This window comes from Palaemon carinicauda, chromosome 4 (genome assembly GCF_036898095.1).
Source record: "Palaemon carinicauda isolate YSFRI2023 chromosome 4, ASM3689809v2, whole genome shotgun sequence".
Classification (NCBI taxonomy): Eukaryota; Metazoa; Arthropoda; class Malacostraca; order Decapoda; family Palaemonidae; genus Palaemon; species Palaemon carinicauda.
Window position 1 is genome coordinate 186379170 of NC_090728.1, and position 15947 is coordinate 186395116.

Below are 15947 nucleotides of genomic sequence, written 5' to 3' on the forward strand. Positions count from 1 at the left end.
GATATGACGGAAACGGACACTAGTGGTTTGGTTCATTTGATGTCCTGCTTGGACAAAGGTGTGAGGGATGGCTCCAACGAACTTGCTGCCTTGTTTACAGCTGGAATTCTCAAGAAAAGGGCCACGATGTGCTCTTTTCTCTCTGCAGGAGTGTCTCCCTACCAGAAAACGGGCCTTCTTTTCGCACCTTAGTCTAATACCTTATTTCCGCAGGAATTGGTAGGCGAGGTGGCTACTGCCCTCACGCAGAAGGCCACACATGACTTGGTTACTCATTCGACTAGGAAAGTTTTGCCTCCGTCATTCTCCTCTCGTAAACCTAAGGAATCTTCTTCTGGGTTTCGACCTCAGTCCTTTCGTGGGAAGTCCTCTGGAAGAGGCTCTTTTAAACCAGAAGGAAGGAAGTCTAGAGGCAGAGGGGGCAAGTCCGGCCGAGGTAAAGTCTGACTGCCCTTTCCTTCAGACAGCAGTGGGTGCCAGGTTGACTCACTTCTGGGAGGCTTGGGAGAGGAATGGAGCGGACCCCTGGTCCGTCCAAGTGTTAAAGGAGGGCTACAAGATCCCCTTCCTGGCCAATCCTTCTTTAGTCACAGATCCGGTGGATCTTTCGCCCAAATACAGAGAGGGTCCCAAGAAGCAAGCCATGCTTCTGCAGACGTCTCTTTTATTAGAGAAGCAAGCAATAGAGGAAGTGCAGGATGTTACGTCTCCGGGATTTTACAACCGCCTTTTTCTAGTACCCAAGAGTTCCGGGGGGTCGAGATCGGTTCTGGACGTAAGTGTGCTAAATGGTTACGTCCAAAACTCGACGTTCACTATGGAGACTCAGAAAACAGTTCTGGCAGCTGTGAGGAAGGACGATTGGATGGTCTCTTTAGATCTTCAGGATGCCTATTTCCACCTTCCGATTCATCCCAGCTGCAGACGTTATCTGAGGTTCATGGACGGAAACAAGGTCTTCCAGTTCAGGGCTCTTTGTTTCGGACTCTGCACGGCTCCTCTATTGTTTACCAAGATCATGCTGAACGTGGCAAGCATGCTGCATTCGAGGGGAATCAGGGCCTCTCTGTATCTGGACGATTGGCTGATAAGAGCCTCCTCAGCCGATTGTTGTTTGAAGGACCTCAAGATGACTTTGGATCTCTCCAGGGAACTGGGCCTCCTGGTGAGCTCGGAAAAATCACAACTGATTCCATCCCAGGAGATTCTTTATTTGGGGATGGAGATTCACAGTCGGAGTTTTCGGGCTTTTCCGTCGTCGGTGAGAATCCAAGCAGCCCCCCTAAAAGTCCAAACGTTCCTGAAGAGAGATCTTTGCTCCGTCAGAGATTGGATGAGCCTTCTGGGGACTCTCTCGTCGTTAGAGAAGTTCGTGACCCTGGGGAGGTTGCACTTGCGTCCTCTTCAGTTTCATCTCAACCGCGATTGGAAGAAAGGGGACAGCCTCGACAGAGATTGCATTCCCATCTCGGCTTCCATCAAGTCTCATCTTCAATGGTGGGACAACGAGCCCAGACTGAAAGAAGGCTTGTCTTTACTTCAGAGGAACCCAGACCTTGTGTTGTGTTCCGACGCCTCCAATTCGGGGTGGGGAGCCACTCTAGAGAAGCAGGAGCTTTCGGGGACTTGGACGGTGGAGCAAACCTCTCTCCACATCAATCAAAAGGAGCTTTTAGCTATTCATCTGGCTCTCATCGGCTTCGAAAAGCAGATCAGGGGCAAAGTGGTCCAAGTTAATGCGGACAGCACGACAGCTCTGGCCTATATTGTGAAGCAAGGCGGGACCCACTCTTGGCCTCTGTACGAGATTGCAAGACTGCTTCTCGTCTGGGCGGAGGAAAGGAAGGTGACTCTTTTGACGCGGTTCATCCAGGGGGTCAACAATGTGAGCGCAGACAGACTCAGCAGGAAAGGTCAGGTTCTCTCCACAGAATGGATTCTGCACCCGGACATCTGCAAGAGTCTGTGGCGGTTATGGGGTCGACCTCTCGTGGATCTCTTTGCCACCGCGAAGACCAAACGGCTGGAGTGTTACTGCTCTCCGGTTCCAGACCCCGAAGCTTTGCACATAGACGCTTTTCTGATGAACTGGTCACACATGGAGGTTTATGCTTTCCCTCCGTTCAAGATCCTTTACAAAGTGATTCAGAAGTTCATTTCGCACGAGGAGACCAGAATGACACTGATAGCTCCGTTCTGGCCGTCAAGGAGCTGCTTTCCAGAGGTACTGGAATGGATGGTGGATTTTCCGAGAAGCCTTCCCATGAGACCCGATCTTCTCAGACAACCTCACTTGGCCCGAAATCATCAAAACCTCCGAGCTCTACGTCTGACTGCCTTCAGACTATCAAAAAACTCGCTAGAGCTAGAGGATTTTCGAAGAAGGCAGCCAAGGCAATTGCAAGGGCAAGGAGGTCTTCAACCATCAAGGTGTATCAGTCCAAGTGGGAGTTGTTCAGGGAGTGGTGTAGGACTAACGCGATTTCCTCTTCCAGTACCTCGCTTTCCCAAATAGCAGATTTTTTCTTGGACCTTAAAGTTAAGCATAACTTCTCGTCATCTACTATTAAAGGTTACAGGAGTATGTTGGCGACGGTTTTTCGACACAGGAACCTAGACCTTTCTAATAATAAAGATCTACGAGATTTACTTAGGTCTTTTGATACGACCAAGAAGATTCAAACAGCTCCCCTCGCCTGGAATTTGGATGTTGTCCTTAAATTTCTCATGAGTGACAGATTTGAGCCTTTACACTCTGCTTCATTTAAGGACTTAACCTTGAAAACCCTTTTTCTGGTTACCCTCGCCACTGCGAAAAGAGTTAGTGAAGTACACGCTTTAAGCAGGAACATTGGTTTTCGGAATGGGAAAGCCATTTGTTCTTTGCAACTGGGGTTTCTGGCCAAGAATGAAAACCCTTCTCGGCCATGGCCCAAATCCTTCGAGATTTCTAACCTTTCTGATTTGGCTGGTGGTGAATTGGAAAGGGTTCTCTGTCCAGTTGGAGCGCTACGGCTTTGTGGACAGGACTAAGAATCTGAGAGGTAACTCAGACGCTCTGTGGTGTGCAGTCCGGAAACCCGCGATGCCCATGTCTAAGAATGCCTTGTCTTTTTTCGTTAGATTGTTGATTCGAGAAGCTCATGCTCAGTGTGATGAGTCGGATCAGAGGCTCCTCAAAGTCAAGACACATGAAGTCAGAGCGGTAGAGACTTCAGTGGCCTTTAAACAGAACCGTTCTCTGCAAAGTCTGATGGATACAACATTTTGGAGAAGTAAGTCTGTTTTTGCATCCCATTATTTGAAGAATGTTCAGACTCGCTATGAGGACTTTTTTACGTTGGGTCCTTTTATAGCGGCAAATGCGATAGTAGGTGAATGATCTACCACTACGTTCCCTTTTTCCTAATACCCCTTTTCTATCTCTTGGAACTCGTTTGTTATGGTTGTTTGTGGAGATTGGTCGTCAGTCTTCCGCAATCTTTGATTTGGTTAGGTGGTCAATTTGTTCCTTGAGTGCACCCGGAACAAGGGTATTGGTTGAGGTTCTGTCATGTTATAGGTGGTTGTACCGTTGGACAGCTCCTAGAGATTTTCAACCCGAGTGGAATACTGGATCTCTTAAGGATAGCGGACGAAATGAGGCAGAGTATCATTGCTGTCAGCTTCCTTATCAGGTGAGAACCGCTTAAGTTTATTGTATGTAACCCTTAAGTGAATTTTCTATATGTAGCTGTCTCTGACCCGCCACCAAGGGGTGTCAATCAGCTCTTTTATATAACCAGCGGGTAAGTTTTATATTTAAAAATGATATTTTCATAATAAAATAAATTTTTGAATATACTTACCCGCTGGTTATATAAATTTAACACCCACCCTCCTCCCCTCTAGAGACTACCTATGGTATGGCTATGAGGCATGGAAGAACTGGAGATGGTGTGTGGTTCCACCTGTTCTACCGCTAGGGTGCGGTTGGTACACCTGGCGTATCTTCGATAGCGCGAGATTTGAATTTTCTGCCCTGGTGTCAGGGGACTTCAGCTCTTTTATATAACCAGCAGTTAAGTATATTCAAGAATTTATTTTATTATGAAAATATCATATTATCATTACAGTGCAGTGGTAACGTGCTAGGCTTGCATTCGCATGGACAGCAGATAGTTACACCTCGGTCCACCTGTGAGTTTAAGCTCTTTATTGGGGAGATTACAGTTGTGATTGGGAACCACAGTGGGACGTTGGGATTGCCCATTTGATGTTCGGATGAACAATCTCTTCAGATGTAATTGGAGCTGAAATCTGATCTTTAACCTTTATTTTTTAAAGTAATAGCAGTTTTGACGATTTATATTGTAAGTAAAGTTTATTCTGTTATTTTTATTAGTTATTTTAGTGTGTAAGGAGTATGGCTGGTGGATCTCGAGTAGATAGGGTTAGGAACAAAGTAGTGAGGGTGAGAACGGGTGTAAGAAATGAGTTAGCAGCTAGAGTGGATATGAATGTGTTGAGGTGGTTTGGCCATGTTGAGAGAATGGAAAATGGCTGTCTGCTAAAGAAGGTGATGAATGCAAGAGATGATGGGAGAAGTACAAAAGGAAGGCCAAGGTTTGGGTGTGTGGATGGACTGAAGGAAGCTTTGGGTGATAGGAGGATAGATGTGAGAGAGGCAAGAGAACGTGCTAGAAATAGGAATGAATGGCAAGCGATTGTGACGCAGTTCCGGTAGGCCCTGCTGTTTCCTCCGGTGCCTTAGATGACCGCGGAGGTAGCAGCAGTAGGGGATTCAGTATTATGAAGCTTCATCTGTGGTGGATAATGTGGGAGGGTGGGCTGTGCCACCCTAGCAGTATCAGCCGAACTCGGTTGAGTCCCTTGTCAGGCTGGGAGGAACATAGAGAGGAGAGGTCCCCTTTTTTGTTTCATTTGTTTGATGTCGGCTACCCCCCAAAATTAGGGGAAGTGCCTGGGTGTATGTATGTATGTACAGTATGTATTTTAGTTTTTTCTGTTCTGCAGGTAAACTGCTCAGTAATTGTTCAAATGAAGTAGAAAAAAACCAATTATAGTACTATAATCTGTTGCTAAGTTGCATCTTAGCAAAACAATAAATACAGTGCAGTATTTGAAAACAAGAACAAAAAATGTATTAGTTTTCCTTATTTATTTTAAGCAATTGCTACACAGTCTATCTGCAGAGGAGCAGCAGCTAATAAAGAAAATAGGGAGATTATACATGAATAATGGAGCCAAAATGGCACTCGTATACAACTCCCATTAAGGCTCCCACCATGATATTGTTGTTATTACTGTCAGTTGTAGTGATGCTTTCAAAAATCTAATGTGACAATGTTTTTAAGCGTTCCTGATCGAGAGATGGGTAATTACAAGTCGCGTCCAAAGTCTACTTGTTCGCAAGAGTTGATGAAAAAGATTCTTGACAACTATGCTATTCTAGAAGAAAAACTACAAGAAGATTTACAGCTTGACAATGTTGATGATCTTACAGAGCTACAAAAAATATGTTGGTAAGTATTTAGAATTAATGAATTCAATATTTTTATTAGTATTTGTGCTACCAAATTTAAAAGATATTATTTAAGTGCTTATATCTCATGAACTTCAACTCTTCTATTTTTTGACAGTAAAGTTTGTCAAATTTACAGTACAATATTGAAATAATTGAGAGGTATAAACTAAAAGGTTTTAAATTGTTCAAATGTGTATAAAGACTTTCATCTCGTATATATTAGTGTCTTAGGATGCAGGACTGGTGTTGTCATTAATCCTTCTTAATTGTAGGTTGTTCCGACACAATATACTCAGCGAGAACTACTTTCTATAGGAGAGTCACTTGACCTCTCAATCTCGACCAAGATTTTCCCGCGTTATCCCCCTATCTTGCTCCATATAGTTTCTACCCCCGCCGCCAGGATACGCCCTGAGGGCAGGATTAGGGCAGGTCACTGCCTTCCCGGGTCAGCATCCCCATTAAGTTCTTGGTCGTGAGATGTGAAACATCTCACCCTCTCGCTTAACTCTCGATCCTTTGGCGCGTTGTGATTCCACGTGTTTCCAGTGTGGGGACTTGTGTTTTTTCTGCGTAGTGCGTTTTCGCAAAGTGTTCTCAGTACGTCCCCCTTGCGTATATCCAGTGTTCCTGTAACTCGATAGTGTTGGCCCTTCGTGTGCGAACGATGGAGCATGTGTGTCGTTGCCCTGGTCCTAGAGCAGGAAAGTCGTGTGGGGCTTTCCTCTCTAAGCCAGAAGTGGACCCTCATTCCCTTTGTTCCACGTGCAGGGGTAAAGTTTGCTCCTCCTCGGACACGTGTCCGGAGTGCGTAAGTTGGGACGGCATACAGTGGGTACGGTATAGTACCAAGAAGAAGAAGTCGTCTAAGCGTTCCCCCAAGAAAGTGAGTGGCGTGTCCTCTTTACCGTCGGTCAGTGATCGGTCCGACGAAGCCTCGGCCTCTCCGTCTCCTTCGCAGAGGAGCGGGCATCAAGCCCCCAGTGTTATAGTTAGCCATAGTGTTCTCCCCGGTGAACCCAGTGTGAGGGAGGAACCAAGGGCTGGCCCCTCTGGAGAGAACGGAAGGGCCGCTAGTGCTTCGGGGGAATCGGGCCACGTGGCAGGGGATCACGCTTCCTCAGAAGACCCAGTGTGGGGCAGTGTTGCGATTTCTGAGTCCCCCCCGCCCTCGTGGGCCGGTGCGTCGGGTTCTCCCCCTCCAGAGGACAACCACGCTAGAGTTCGCCGCCCGAGTAGCGATGCCTTCGGGTGGAAATTGCCGAAGACTCCGGGGAGGTCACCGCTAAGGATGGACGTGTCCCTGGGCTCCTGGCCTCCTAGCAGGGATAGAGTAGACACAGTGCCCTCGATCTCTACAGCAGTTCCCGAGGACTTCCTTCAACATCCTGTCTCGGACGATCGACAGCGAAGAGCTTCCCCCGCGCATCACTCGAGCAGCCGTTACGCGAGGAACGTGGCGCCCTCAGACTCTTCGGAGGCAGATTCATCCTCCGGAGGAGAACTCAGGGAGAAACGACACCGGAAGAGAGAGCGGGCCGAAAGCGATCGTTCCCGCTCCAGGTCGAGGTCGCGGCACAGCAGGAAGCGCCCCCGCTCTCACTCCCGTAAGTACAGGAGGGATGTCTCTCCCGGCGGCGAATGGGTCTACGTCCCTTCAGGAGAGTCCAGAAGGCACCGCTCTCCAGACTCTCGGTCCAGTGAACGAGCCTCTAGGTTGTCGCTACCTACGCACAGCCTAGAACCGCTCGACCTGCCACGCAGGAAGGACCTCGCTCTTAGGCACAAGTCCTCGAGGCCTCCGGTTCACCCCGCCCAGCGGGGGGAAACGCGCTTCCGAGAAGGCAGCCCGACCGAACCAGCCCAGCTGGGGCGGTCGCCGAGCAGGAAGGACCGGTTCCCGTGGTCGGGTCATCCCACCGGGACCGTGTCCTCCTCTTTCAGAGCCTTGGGGCAGTCGAAGGCCCTCCCGGAGCCGGTGACTCCCGCCCTACGGCGAGACCCACCCGCGTACGGAGCGCCCTACGGTTACGGGTCGACCTCCCTGGAACCAAGAGGAGAACGCCCTGTCTACCGTCCAAGCACGGCGCCCCCACGCCAAGCCGAGGCCTTGGCCGACGGAGGCGAGGCTTCCCCGTCGGAGGACTCCGCCTACAGAAGGGTGGTAGGTCTCATCAGGAGGCTCCATGGAATTCCAGAACCCTCGGCGCCTAAGGTGAATGCCTGGAGGTCGAGCCTCCTGAGATACACTCACCGTGACGCCCTGCCGAAGTCCTCCCTGGCCCTTCCTCTCGCCCCAGACCTAGTACTGGGACAAGAATACATTGACAACTTGGTGGCCAGCAGTGCGGAGGCCCCCAAGTCCCAGAGTGCCTCCAAACTCCTCCAAGGTCTCAAACCACAGGGCAAGGTTTATATTCCGGAAGGACGGCGCCCAGGTCCCTGTAGGGTGGACCCAGCCTTGGACATCCTGGGACAAGGCGGCTCGGACGAAAGGGCCTCTTCAGCCCGTGTCCTTCTCACCCACTGAAGCCGCCATGATGGAGGAGATGTCAAGAGATCTTGTAAACATCTCCTCATGGCTGGACTGGTGGGCCTCCACGTTGGTTAACGTACGAGCCTCCACAGACCCCGACGATCCTGAGCAACAAGGTCTCCTGACGGACCTTCTCACCTCCGGGGGGAAAGCCCTCAAGTTTATGGCTTATCAAGCACTCTCCTTGACGGCCAACGGGACACAGTGCTTTCTAAGTTGGCAAGGAAAATCCCGGACAGAGAGGCCCGAGTGGTTCGTAGCCTACCCCTAGGAGGTGAGTCGCTGTTTCCGTTGACGGAGCTAGAAGTGCTAATGGAGAAGGTGTCCAAGAGGAGAGAGACCAACGCCCCCAGACAAACATCCTCCAGGAGGCCTCCTTACAGGAGATCAGTCTCGGATAGTGCCGTGACTCCTCAGGCCACCCCCAGCTCTTCGAGGAGGGACGCCCCCTCCTCCTCCTGGACAACAACTCCACAGCCCTCCCGCAGGGGAGCACCAGCTTCTGCCAGCTCCTTCAGGTCAGGTTACTCCGCCTCGAAGAGAGGCAGATCAGGCCGCCCCTCTAGGAGAAGGTAGAGGGAGAGGCCCCCTACTCCCGCCCAAGCCTCGGGTTGGGGGATGCCTCAGACCACATTGGCAAGCATGGAAAACGCATGGGGCGGATGCTTGGACGGTGTCCGTCCTGAAAGAAGGCTACAGGGTCCCCTTCATAGCGGATCCACCCCCTCTTATTCCAGCCACCCAGACAGAATGGTTGGCTCCCAGGGACCCGTTGAAAAGGGCCACCCTGCTAAAAGAAGTTTCCTCCATGTTAGAGAAGGGAGCCATGGAAGAAGTCCTTCTCCCAGAGCCAGGCTTCTACAGCCGCCTGTTCCTGGTGGAGAAAGCAACGGGGGGGTGGAGACCAGTGATAGACCTATCGGCCCTCAACAAGTTCGTCAAGAAGACGAACTTCAAGATGAACACCCCAAAATCCGTCCTGATGTCCTTGAGGGAGAAGGATTTTATGATGACGATCGACCTCAAGGACGCGTACTTCCAGATTCCGGTCCACCCGTCGAGTCGGAAGTTCCTCCGGGTAAAATGGGGCTCCCAGATCCTGCAGTTCAGGACCCTCTGCTTCGGCCTGTCGACGGCCCCTCAAGTGTTCACGAGGGTCTTCGCGACGTTCTCAGTATGGGCTCACGAACGAGGTATCCGTCTCATCAGATACCTGGACGACTGGTTGCTCCTTTCCAGCTCAAAGGCCCTCTTGGAAGAGCAAGGGAAGGACCTCCTCCAATTCTGCAGGAGTCTGGGAATCATTATCAACCAGGAAAAATCGAACCTAACTCCATCCAACAGAATGGGGTACTTGGGTATGATGTTGGACACTGTGCAGGGGAAGGCCTTCCCCTCGGAAGACAGGATACAGAACCTCATCAATATCATTCAGCCGTTCCTGTCGGAGCTTCCCAGGAGGGCGAAAGACTGGCAGAGGCTGATAGGTCACCTGGTCTCATTAGAGAAACTGGTTCCCCAAGGGAAGATACGGCTCAGACCCGTACAATGAAACCTCAAGGCTCTATGGTCCCAGACAGGCTCTCAGAAAGCGTTGATTCCGGTCCTTCCGGACACGAGAGCAGCCTTAGAATGGTGGCGATGCCAGTCGAACTCCCTCAAGGGGATGCCCCTCGGGTCCTGTCCCCCCGAGTTTCTCCTGTTCACAGACGCCTCCAGCCTAGGGTGGGGAGCCCACCTGCGGGAGGAAACAGCAAGCGGTACCTGGTCGGAGACCGAAAGGCATCTCCACATCAACGTCCTGGAGCTAAAAGCAGTACAGAAGGCATGTCTGCACTTTGCAAGTCGGTTGAAGGGAAACACCGTGGCCCTAATGTGCGACAACGCCATGGTGGTAGCCTACATAAAGAAGCAAGGTGGCATGAAGTCGAAGGAACTGTGCGACCTCACCAAAAACATAATGCATTGGGCGGACGAGCACCAGGTGATACTTCTAGCAAGGTTCATCCCCGGGAAAAGAAACGTGCTAGCCGACGGCCTCAGCAGAATGGGTCAGATAGTAGGGACGGAGTGGTCCCTACACCCAGAAGTGGCCAGACTCATCCTTCAACGCTGGGGCTCCCCGGTGATGGACCTCTTCGCAACAAAGCTCAACGCCAAGCTACCGGTCTATTGCTCCCCGGTACCAGACGAAGGAGCAGCCCTAGAAGACGCCTTCCAGCACAAGTGGGACAACCTGGACGTATATGCCTTTCCCCCCCTTCACGCTGTTAAGGCAGGTGCTCAACAGAGTAAGAGCCTCCCAAAACCTAAGGATGACTTTGGTAGCGCCCTGGTGGCCGGAGAGAGAGTGGTTCGCAGATCTAAAAGACCTGGCAAGCCATCCGCCTTGGCCTCTGCCCCCCAGGTCAGATCTGCTGAGTCAACCTCACTTCCTCAAGTTCCACGACAACCCTCTCTCTCTTCGCCTTCACGCCTGGAGACTATCGAGCGGCTCCTGAAGAAAGAGGGGTACTCCTCCGCCACAGCTAAGAGGATGTCCCTATACCTAAGAAAATCCTCTACCGTGGTCTACCAGGCGAAGTGGGCCGCCTTTACGAAGTGGTGCGCGGCAAAACACATAAGACCTCTGAAAGCCTCGGTCCCTGACATAGCTGACTTTCTCGTGTACCTTAGGGATAAAATAGGGATGTCAATCCCAGCTATTAAAGGAGTACGAGCAGCCTTAGGCCAAGTCTTTCTCCTGAAAGGCATCGACCTGGGGACCTCGAGACACATAGCGATGCTGATTAGAAGTTTCGAGCAGTCCTGTCCTCCTCAAGCCAGGAGAGTGCCCAGATGGGACCTGGCCAAGGTTCTGAAAATGCTGTGTCGTCCTCCCTTTGAACCCCTCAAAGATATCGGGGACAAAGACCTCACCCTCAAGACAGTCTTCTTGCTAGCCTTGGCTTCAGCTAAGAGAGTAGGTGAGATCCATGGTCTGTCCTACGACGTGGCACACTCCAAAGGGTGGAGGGAGGTATCCTTCAAGTTCGTACCCTCCTTTGTAGCAAAGACTCAGAACCCAGCAGTCTGGGACCCGAGGTTTGAAGGTTTCTCAATTCCGGCCATCCCCAAGACAGGCAATACGGAAGACCTGAAATTATGCCCAGTCAGGACGCTCAGGAAGTACCTGGAAAGGACGGCTCATCTCCGCCCAGGTGCCAAGAACCTCTTCGTCTCTTCAGGTGTTAATAAGAAGCAAGTCTCCAAGAACACTATTTCCTTCTGGCTGAGACAAGTCATCACTAGGACTTATGAAGAGGACAAGGTGGCAGTACCGGGCACTCCCCGCCCCCATGACATCAGAGGCCTGAGCACTTCCTTGGCCTTTGAGAGAAACATGGCAGTGGGGCAGATCCTACAGGCCGGCACTTGGTCGCACCAGTCGACCTTCACTGCCCACTATCTCAAAGACTATTCAAGAAAGTCTTTGGATGGATTCTCCATTGGGACAGTCATCGCCGCCCTCCAAGCTGTGTAGCGGCAGGCTAGAAGACGTCCCCAACGGTGAATAGACTCGTCCCTACTTCTTCAGGAGAAGATTCAGTAGTGAAGATGTTAAGAGGTGAGTCTTAAAATATAAGCGTAAGGTTTCCGCAATTACCCTCTATCCGCTCTCTGTACCCCCGCATTCCTTAGCCCTCCAGGCACTATGTGCCAGACCAAGTGGCAGAATGGCTCTCCCGCCTCCTAAGGTGTAAGTCTCCTATAGAAAGTAGTTCTCGCTGAGTATATTGTGTCGGAACAAATCAAAAATTTTAAACAATTTTTATTTTTCCTAACATACTCACCGAGAACTACTTTCGGGTAATGGCCCTCCCGTCCGTCCCCGAGTACCATTCTTCCATTGCCGAGTTGGGCTAAACGTCGAACTTAATGAGGATGCTGACCCGGGAAGGCAGTGACCTGCCCTAATCCTGCCCTCAGGGCGTATCCTGGCGGCGGGGGTAGAAACTATATGGAGCGAGATAGGGGGATAACGCGGGAAAATCTTGGTCGAGATTGAGAGGTCAAGTGACTCTCCTATAGAAAGTAGTTCTCGGTGAGTATGTTAGGAAAAATAAAAATTGTTTAAAATTTTTGATTTTGCATGATGAGACCCACTCACTTAATCTTTTTCATTTACTGTACTGTCTTGAGATACTTCACTGCTCTGCTGTTGAACTTTGAATTGCCAAGGTTTTCCTTCACCAATATTAACATTTTGCATTGGTATGCTTTATTGTCCATTCAAGAATACAAACGTATTGTCTTTAAGTTGGTATTTACTATATCTATTAGCTGGAAATTGCCATTGAAGCTTTGTAACAATAGGGAGGAAGGAGCACCATTTACTTGCCTGTGGGTAACAGCAGTACAGTATTTCTTTGACTTCTGGCCTTTGTAGATGAATTTTCCATTTTTCACTGACCTACACTCTTGAAGTGTTATAGGCAAGTTTGGATAATGTTATAACCATAATTGTAATTGCTTGTGATGAATGCTGTTCGTGAGGAAGGTTAAGTTCTTAATAAACAACACAGATATAGAGAATTAAGATTAGTTTACATCATATGTAACATAAGCAGTCCATCATAACCGAGGATGACATTTAGTGTTCTTCAGCAGATGATCACTGTAGGATAATGAGTTTTCACACATGGTGCTGCTGCTCCCGTCGTATACGTGCATTGGTAGAACTCCCCTGGCATACTTTGCCACATGTTGGAATTGTCAGATGAGGGTTGTGTGGTTACAGTTTGTTTGTTGTATGTCACCCTTGACTGTTAAGCCTCATTGTTTACTGTTCTTTCTGCATGAGTAGGATCTGTACTATAGATTTTGCCTATGAGGAGTTATCAGGCTAGACTTCCTAGCAGTGGAAATGGTGAAGGATGATGTACAGGAAGGCCACAAATCATTCCCTCGTTTCAGGGGTTAAGTGTTCTCCTTTGATACTGTAAAATAATTTTGCTTTTCTCAGGACATAATCCTCAGCTTCCAAAGGCAAGGGTACAATATGTTTTGGAGGAGGGGTCCCAGCACAGAGTCTTGGCTCTTTATAGCTTGGGTTCGATTGCAGGTGTCTCCCCCTATTAAGTCTCCAGGTGCATGGCCATGAACTGCCTAAAAAACAAGCTCACTGGATATGCAGATAATGTTGCTCTCTCTGCATCAATTCCATCTACAGAATCCCTTAATAGAGAAATAGCCAAAATCATTGCATGATGCAAATTAGGGTGTATGGAGTTGACATGTAACCCCTCAAAGTGTGAATGTAAACAGGTTGAGGGTGAACCTGCTTGTTATGTATGCTTCTTGGAGGATGATGGCAGTCTATAGATTATCTTCAAATTGCTGTTTATGGCCATCCTTAGGTATTCTGGAGAACCCTTGTTTACTGATTTCTTAAGATGTCTCCAGCTGCTTCCCCTTAAGAGGTCAGTATTGTTGATTTTCTTGATTTTTTTTGTTTATCCGTACACCTCTGCAGGCAGTGGTTTTATAGGTTGATATAGGAAGAAAATATACAATTTGCTCTCTGTACTTGCCTCCAAATGATAACATATCGTATGATACTTTTTAGAAGTGATTCAAAAACTCCCTCAACCTTTTCTTTTACTTGGAGATTTGAATAGTAGATATCCTTTGTGGGATGATGTTTTAGCAAACACCAGGGGCAATATTATATCATCAATTGTGGAGAACGAGGATGTTGGACTCCTTAATACAGGAGAGCCCACACACTAGGTACCTAGTCATGCATTGACCTTTCAATTGCAAGCTCTGACTGCCTTCTTGATTTCGATTGGAGGTCATTAGATGATTGGCATAATAGTGATCATGCACCAATCATTTTAAACACCAACGATGGTCTACCTTTACAGAGATCGCCACGATGGAATCTTGACAAGGTGGACTGGGTTAAATTTTGTGAGCTAAGTGAAATCGAGGGGGGTGCAGATCAGTTTGAAAGTATTGATGATGCCATAGACCTACTGAATGGAACTCTCCATTCAGCAGGAATCAATTCGATTCCTAAAACCACAGGATTATTCAAACGACGACCAGTCCCGTGGTGGTCTTCAGATTTAACTGTCTTGCACAGAGCCACCAGAAAATTTCTTGACTAGATTGCGTAGACACTGTAATGAGGAAAATTTGATAACATACAAAAAGTGTAGGCACAGTTCCGTCGTTCCATGAAAGAATCTAGGCGCCAATCTTGGGCATCTTTTGTTTCCTCAGTCAACAGTGGAACACCACCATCTTCTGTATGTAGGAAAATAAAAAAGATTGCCGGCAAATTTACCCCAAACCCACCACCAGTGTTGAAGGTGAACGGTCAGTATGTGACCGAAGCAAATGATGTTAGCAATGCCCTGGCTGATCAATTACTCTAATGTATCATGCAAGTGTGTAGCACCTCCTGGTCACTAGTATAGGAGCATCGAAGAAAAGAAAATTTTAAATTTTGCAACGGGAAGGGGAGAGTCGTATAATTCTCCATTTACTGAATGAGAATATGATTCCGTCCGCACTTGCTATTTAATTATACAGCCCCTGGACCCGATGAAATTTCACATGCAATGATTAAACATGTCCATTTTGATACATAAGTTATTTGTTTTAAGCATTATTAACGGAATATGGCATGATCATAGTTATCAAAGTATTTGGGAACTAGCCATTATTTTAGCCTTTTTAAAACCTGGTAAGGACAAGTTTTTAGCAGCAAACTGTTGACCTATTTAATTGGCATCTTGTTGTTGTAAAATCATGGAGAAGATGGTCAATGCAAGACTGATATGGTACCTAGAAAAGGAGGATATTTTGTCACCTATTCAGTGTGGATTCAGAAAAATGCACTCGGCAACTGGTGTGTTGATACGACTTGAGTCCTCTATTTGTGAAGCCTTTGCTTCCAAACAGCACCATGTGACAGTCTTTTTTGACCTTGAAAAGGCTTATGATATGGTATACTTGAAACCATTTATGAATTGGGATTAAGAGGAGAGCTACCACTGTTTATTCAATCATTTCTTTCACTTAGAGTTTTTCAAGTGAGAGTGGGGGAAACTGTCAGAGAGTAAATGTTAGGAAGAGGGAGTTCCTCAGGGTAGTGTGCCGAGTGTAACCCTGTTTGCACTTGCAATTAATGGGATATCCTCATTCATTGCCCGGGATGTTCTCTCAACACTTTTTGTGGATGATCTCTCCATACCATTTGCTGGAGCTAGAATGGTAATGGTTGAGAGAAAACTACATCCCTCAATTGACAAAATTATTCAGTGGGCCAATATGAATGGATTTGAGTTCTCGATAAGTAAAACTACTATTGTCCATTTTTGTCGTATCCGGGGAGTACATCCAGACCCGGATATATACATTAAAGGTCAACGGATACCATGTGTAAGTGATGCTAAATTTTTAGGTTTGATATTTGATGGTAGGCTTACATGGGTGTCTCACTTAAAAGCGATTAAAGCTTAAATATCTTGAGGCTCTGAATCTTTTAAAAGTATTGTTCCATACATCATGGGTGGCCGACCGCAATACTATTTTGAAATTATACAAGTCCTTGATTTTTTCAAAAATTAGTTATGGATGTGAAATTACTCATCAGCCACCCCAAGCCAATTAAAGGTGTTAGATTCAATACATCATGCTGGTATTAGATTGTCCACAGGAGCGTTTAGAACTTCGCTCATTACAAGTCTCCTTGTTGATGCTGGAGAATTACCTCTAGACCTTTACCGAAAGTCTTCTATTGTTCGGTATTGGTTTAGGTTGCAAAGACTCCCTAACTCTTCAGCCTTTCAGACTGCAAGCCTTGTAAGGCACTCAACATTCTTTGAATTG

At 48.1% G+C, this 15947-nt stretch overlaps 1 protein-coding gene across 1 annotated transcript in view; it reads left to right on the top strand.

The window, feature by feature from the left end:
- Positions 1–15947, top strand: part of LOC137640269 (serine/threonine-protein kinase TNNI3K-like) — a 152800-nt gene that overhangs the window by 81806 nt on the left and 55047 nt on the right. Inside the window, exons 2-3 of the mRNA XM_068372865.1 lie at positions 4116–4352; positions 5358–5525. Coding sequence (XP_068228966.1) covers positions 5374–5525 — 152 coding nt within the window. The 5' untranslated portion in view covers positions 4116–4352; positions 5358–5373. The remainder of the gene's footprint in view (positions 1–4115; positions 4353–5357; positions 5526–15947) is intronic.